Below are 6,688 nucleotides of genomic sequence, written 5' to 3' on the forward strand. Positions count from 1 at the left end.
ACGAATTGTTACCATCCATTTTCAGATTTTCACATCACTTTTTATGGCTGCCAATGAGAAACTGTCATGGACAAAAACTGGCATAAAGATGGAGCTCCTCTAGCACCCAGCATGACTGGTGTAGGCACTCCACATGTCAATGGACTTCTTTCCTTTGAAATATATCATCATAGGAGAAAGCTTCCTGTCAACTTAGGCATCGACTTCTAGTTACTTCAGTTCCTGGGTTAGAAGACACCTGAGCCACCCTTTCTTGACTGCACAGCAGAGACCAAAAGGTGGTTAATAGCAAGCACTCTTATTTTTTGAGAAAGCAAAGAATTCTTCCTGCTTTTAAACCATGTGCGAGGGCATAACACATGTTAAAAATGAAAATATTATATGGAATAGTCATCAGTGTGCCTAAAGGACAGGCAGAAGTTGGGAAAAGTGTTCGTAAAATAAAATAATAGTAAAAGTAGGAAGTGTAACATGTAAAGAGGAATCAAGATGAAACCATTGGTATGTATCTAAGGGCTGAACTGAATCTTATTATTCTTACTGACTTTCAGAAATCAGCCATTTGCGGTGGTTTTCTCTCTTTTGTATTGTAGGTCTGTACGGTACATACAAATGTATTTATTTTCCTAAGTGTCACTGCTGAACAGCAGGACAAAGGATGTATGGGGATAACCTGCATCCCAAGCAAGTATCGTCCCTTCACACACACACCCCCAAACTTGTAGCACGCTAACGATTTCTGAAGCGCAGGATGGAAACATTGTTGTATCGAGCCAGATTCTTTTTCATCACAATATTTTCATGCCCTCTCATGTGCTATGCATTCAATGTAAATGCTGAACTTTCATTATTGCCAATGTGATTTCCACACGTGGAGCCACAAGAGTCTGAAATAAGAGGTCTAGAGCCCTTCTGCTTTAAATTCTAACTCCTGCAACTAGTGTGCTAGAAATGAAGAGCTATCTCATTGTATATGCAATATGTAAGTAGTTTGACAAGGATGTCTCTTTACAGCTTAAGTGTCAGCTCTGAATAGATGGATTGGGGGTCTTGAAAGACACGCTACACATCTCTGCATCATCGTTCGTAAAAACTTCAGTAAGTATCTTAAATTCCTTGCACAGCAATACAAGCAACTGCCTCAGCTTCTCAAGGGCACTATACCTTTGATAATGAATATATTTAAACAAAAGGGGGAAAAAACCTTTGCTGAATATAATAGAATGCAGCTTTCTACTTTCATATGTCATGGGACATGAAGGTTCATCATTTATTGAAAATAAGATGTGGACCATCAGTAACATCCTGTCTAGATTTCATTTTCAGAGTAAAATGCCTTTCCAGTAGAATTACAAGAAACTGCTTTTCTCAGGCAAAACCCTTGTGTTCAAGCTGTGTTGCAGTATTCTCTAGACTATTTTCTCCCTTTTGCTGTGCTCTCTGTTATAGCTTGTTTTGCCAGCTGAGAAACTTGTTTTGCAAATCCGTTTTCTCCTTTATATGTAAAAATTATATGCTCCATGTCGGCAAATTTCCATAAGCCTTCAGGACTTCAGATTTGCCATTATTCCTCACTGGCCAACAAATCTTAATTTGATTAGAGCTCAACCCTCAAGAGAGACTTTTGAAGGAAGCAGAGTCCAATCAAGGAATACCTGGGGTCAGCTAACGAGCGAACACCCCCTCAGTAGTACATTCTCCCTCTTTCGTGAGCTGAACTCACCGTTCATGAGCAACATCTCCAGCTCCAGGTGTCACAGGACATCTTCACTGCCGTAGAAGGACCAAGGCTGTGCTGCTGGAGAGGTCATAGCCTACAGTCACAGGCACTGCTGAACAAACCCCGCAGGGGGTATCAGTGAGCTGATGCGAGTGAGGCAACTGAAAGTCAAACCCCAGGCACAAGCACCCAAGGAAGAGGGCTAAAAGTGACACCTGATCCCCATCCCATGGCAACCAACTGATGCCAAACAGTAGTAAGGACTGGAGACTTTGAATGAGGTGCGGAAATGGCAAATAGCATTTTCTAGCAATAGAAAAAACAGGAAAACTATCATCTGTTTCTGAGGCAGTTCTCTCGCCTGGAGTACTTCTCTGACATCCAAGCTAAGTTGTGCAATGGATGCATTCCCAGGGGATGAGGGTGAGAGCATCAAATCAATGGGCTGCACCCGCATCACCTTGCAATGTGATATTTGCAGCTCTCACAAACTAACAGGACTGCGGGGTCAGTGGCTTGAGGAGAGATGTCAATGGAAACCTTCTGTGCTGCAAAACATTGTTTGGGTGGCTCAGAAGCTCTGTTTCCTTAGAATCAATATCGGATTAATGCAGTGGTATTAGACTGGAGGCACCATGCTCTGGGAGATGCTAGCTGTAAGATGAGATATGGAACTGAAGTGTACTTGTAATACCTGCTTGTAATATTTTAACAATTCAGCAACAACTTTGTAAGGCAGGTTATTAGCCGGACTGCGTGAAGCAATTCTAGCCAGAGTAACTGAGTTCTCTCACTATGAACCTTGCCCCTGCATTTTTATTTCTGTATAATATTCCTGACTTGAGTTCTTGCATGGTGTTGCTATGCATTATTAAACTCCCACTATGTTCCACTCCAGAAATGGCTGCATTTAGATGAACTTTTGGTGGAGAGGTTAATCTGCAAAAATGCTATATAAGTGCAAACTATTAATTACTACTTTTGTATTTTTAAGCTGAGAACCCATGGCTGCAGGGATAAAGTTGGTGCATCGCCTCATTAATTTACTAAATACTCACACTCTCCCCTTGGAAGAACAAGTTGCTCTCCCCCTTTTCTCTTTTTCTTTTCTTTTTTCCCCAGAAAAAATGCAACGACCAGATTGTTTATCCTTTTTCTCATTGTGAATGGTCTCCTAAACACTGAAAGATGGCTTGGGGGGGTTGTTCAGAAGATTAGCATCTCTTCTCAGAGGTGGTCCCCAACTGTACTCACATTTATGAATCCATACAAAGAACCCTGAAGAGTAATATATAACCCGACGATGCAACAAGCCAGGAGACAAAAAAACAGCCCATTAAGAGGACAAAGCTAATCAATACTAATAGCAAAGACTAAGATTTTAAAAGCCTCTCAATGAAGTCAGGCACAATCTTACCAGTCAGTCAATGAAAAATGAAGTGTGCCTGGGGGGAGGCTGGGGGGCAAGTCAGAGAGAGAGAGAGAGAGGAGCCCCTTTTTTTTGGAGAGATGCAGATGGGTTAGTTCCCCAGGATGGTGCAGCATGTCCTGGCTGCAGCTGGGTGAGATGGGAGGAACAGCAGCGCTTGAGGGGGTAAAATGCTGACAGCACGTGGGAGGGATCAGTTTGGTCTCCTCCTTAGTTCCTCCTGCCTCTCCTTCTCCTTAACTCTTCCAGGTGCAGTTAGGATCTGAGCAGCAGGATTACAGACCCTGTGTCAATGCATCTGTGCTCAGCCTTCCTCTTCTGTTCCCAGATCTGCTCACTTTTCAAGACAGGAGGTACTGTGGTTTCATTCTCTACCTGGCAATGACTAATTCACCCAGGAAACTGGCAGATTAAAGTGGTTCCTTCTCATTGCTCATCTCTATGAGGAAGGCTGCGGATTCAGTATTTCCCAGTCATGGAAAAGACATTTCAAATGGTCTTCTGCTATTTTGACTATATTTTTTTGTTTTGGCTTCCAAAATTCTTTGTCAACTTTCCTAGCCCCTTCTTGCTCTAGATTAGGCTCTTTGGTACATTTCGTGTACAAGTTCCCTTTCATGCCATTGAAAGTTCATCTGGTGTTCCCAAAACGCAAATACCACAGGCTTTCCTTCATCAGTCATGCCAATCCTCCACTCAAGCATGCCACAGCGCCCCATCCATCTTGCATCTCCCACCCTGTCCTCAACTCCAGTTTAGATTGTACAGATTTTTCTCTGTGTAGCATCCCTCAAATGCAGCCTCTGATATCCCTCCACATCGACGAAATTCAGGCCTAGACTTAATCTTGTGGTTTGTATACCTGTGTGTTGATAACGCCAACATCCTTTCTCTTGGCCATTACTGACGCAGCCTTGTCCTCCTGTGCTCTTACAGAAGCTGCTGGTAGAAGTGTTTTCCTACCTTTCTTTGCACTCTTTCTCTGACTTCCCAGTATATCCCTGGGAGGGAATTCCTCCATGAGTGGTTGAGAAACCACCTCATGCTCTTTCACATTCCTCCTACTCGCTCATTTTCTATCCTGCTCCTGCCCACCGTGCTGACCGGTTGCCTTGTATCCTCTCTGCTGTGTATTGCACGCCCGCTCTCTCTCATGCTCCAGCTGGAGGTAATCCCCACCCAGCACCACCCTCCGCCTCTCACCCCAGCCCTGCTAGACAACTGCTGGCCCTGTGACCCAGAACATCCTTCCCTCACCCTTCGCAGTCCAGGCAAGCTGGCGGACAGAAGGGAGAGCAGTGTCCTCCTGCAGGGATGGGCTTCCAAACACAGCCACCATGTCAGGCAGCCCAACTGCATCCAGAGGAGATCGTGTAAGCAGGTCCTTAACTCTCAGAGATAAACTCTGGGAGGACCGAGCATCTCTTCACCCTGTGTTTGTGCGGTGCATGGCAGAGCAGAGCCCAGGTCTAAAGGCATAGGCACTACAGAATTAGTATCAATAAGGTAAAATGGCAACCAAAGCTTCCCACCTTGTGTGTCAGCACTGGTGTCTGGCTGTGAGCTGCCTGTGAAGAAGAGGAAGGTTGCTCAGCTGCTGTAGTTCTGCCAGTCCTCGGCCCCTCTACTGAAACTGCTACAAAGGCAGAAAATCACTTCAGCTACGACTAAAGGAAGCAGCAGTGCTAGGAGCTGCGCTGGGATCATTAGGGTAGTTAATATTCAGCAGGCATACCGCTAAAAAGACAGTGGTGCATGCTAAGAAAAAAAAAGCAGCAAAACCCAACACTGCACATAGGTCTTTCTGTTGGAGGTATTAACAGTGACGATGTTTTTTTTTACAACAGGCAACTAGTATCCATGAAGACCGGAACCACTGCTCTGCCACATCTCACCGAGGTCATCGTGGAGCAGTTGTGAAAACAGTCCTGAGTAACACGGGCCATAGGTAAGCCCATGAATTAGAGATTAAATGCTTTTTACTGCTTTACTGGTCCTCCAAAGATGACTTCTCTACTTTGGCACAAAATATTCCAGTCAAGCTGACATCGTGGCTTTGGTCAGGGGTCCAAAATAAATGGCACTAAACAGTACCCAAGCCTGCACGTACACATACAGATATATATTTTGCAAGAAATCTCATTTAATTCATTTAAAAAAAAAATCAGAACTTAAGGAACTCTTTGAAAAGGCCCTCAACTGGAGATAAAGGCTGTCTGTCATCATAAATGCAATGTAGCTGTAAAAGGAATTTTCGATGTATATAGAGAGACTGTAGTCCAAAATGTGTTATCAGGCAGAAAAACCAAAACCCTGTAAAGGGCCACCTCTTGCTATAATGCAGGTCTTCTCTATAATAGAGTCAGCTCTGATATAGGACTATTGCTGCACTGCAAGCTGTAATAAATATTAATGTGTCAAACAGTACGCCACCTCTATTTCAGGATGGAGGCGAAAGTCAGCCTTACAGAGGATGAGTCGCAGCCCTGCTAGGGAGCTAGTGCATTCCCAGGGCTTTTGGCAAGGAATTTTTCTCTTTGCAGTGATTGCATCCTGCATTTCTCTAAAGAATCACCAAAACCTCCATTTTACTCCATAAGAAAGGCACGAAATCTGCCTGTGCTTGGGCCTACGCCTTGGGGGAGTGATATTTGCACTTCATACTGTGTTCATTGCAAATCTGCTCTCATGCCAGTCCAGCATTTTGTAATGCACCCCCCAAGGTCATTCCCTGCCAACTGACAAGTCCTATGTTAGAAGCCCAACATGTACCACCTTGCAAAGAGATGCTGATATTTATATTGCATTTGTTTCTCATAGTGCAATTACTCTACAAAGAAAACTAAATATGTATATAGTTGTATGTCTGTGTATATATCTTATAAACGAATCCTTTCATTTTCTTGCCTGCATCATGACACTGTATTAAATATCTTACCTAAGCACATGTCTATGAGTAGTATTACTAGACCAAACACTGGAATGTATATTTGTCTTTAGACATAATATGATTCTAAACATAGAATATAAATGTAAATAAATATTATACTAAATATTTATGTTTACTATCCCATGCAACCATAGTTTATCAAATATTTACTAGCCTACTTACCTGTGCTCTTGTGGGCACAGCTGCATAACTACTTATGCTACAGAGTGTTTTTGTGGTTGATTAAAATGCATTTGTATGTATATCTGCAATGTTTGGTAGGCCTAGTTAAACAGCCACTTACAGAAGCAAGCAGAGAATGCTACTCCTTTTAAAAAAATGAAGTTTGTTGTTACAGATTCTGCAACATCCCTTATACGAAGCTCTTACTAGCATCATGCTAGGTACCAGTGGAGCAGGAGGTTGTTTTTAAAGTGTTGGGATGCCACACAGTGTTACTCTGAAAAAAAATGAAAGGAAAGGCAGCCTCTGTTTGTAGTGAGCCCTGATCATTAGTTTCAGCTCACAACACATTGCTGAGAGAGAACTATTTTCCTTTCACAGAAATGTGTGTTTCTGTCCAGGAATAATCCTGTTAGGCTAGGAGACA

At 43.0% G+C, this 6,688-nt stretch overlaps 1 protein-coding gene across 1 annotated transcript in view; it reads left to right on the top strand.

Annotated features, from left to right (window-relative positions):
- Nucleotides 1–4,486: 4,486 nt before the first annotated feature.
- Nucleotides 4,487–6,688, top strand: part of MED27 (mediator complex subunit 27) — a 109,639-nt gene continuing 107,437 nt past the window's right edge. Inside the window, exons 1-2 of the mRNA XM_009322176.1 lie at nt 4,487–4,522; nt 4,997–5,097. Of these exons, the coding sequence (XP_009320451.1) occupies nt 4,487–4,522; nt 4,997–5,097 (137 nt within the window). The remainder of the gene's footprint in view (nt 4,523–4,996; nt 5,098–6,688) is intronic.

Source organism: Pygoscelis adeliae, unplaced genomic scaffold (assembly GCF_000699105.1).
Source record: "Pygoscelis adeliae isolate BGI_AS28 unplaced genomic scaffold, ASM69910v1 Scaffold114, whole genome shotgun sequence".
Taxonomy (NCBI): Eukaryota; Metazoa; Chordata; class Aves; order Sphenisciformes; family Spheniscidae; genus Pygoscelis; species Pygoscelis adeliae.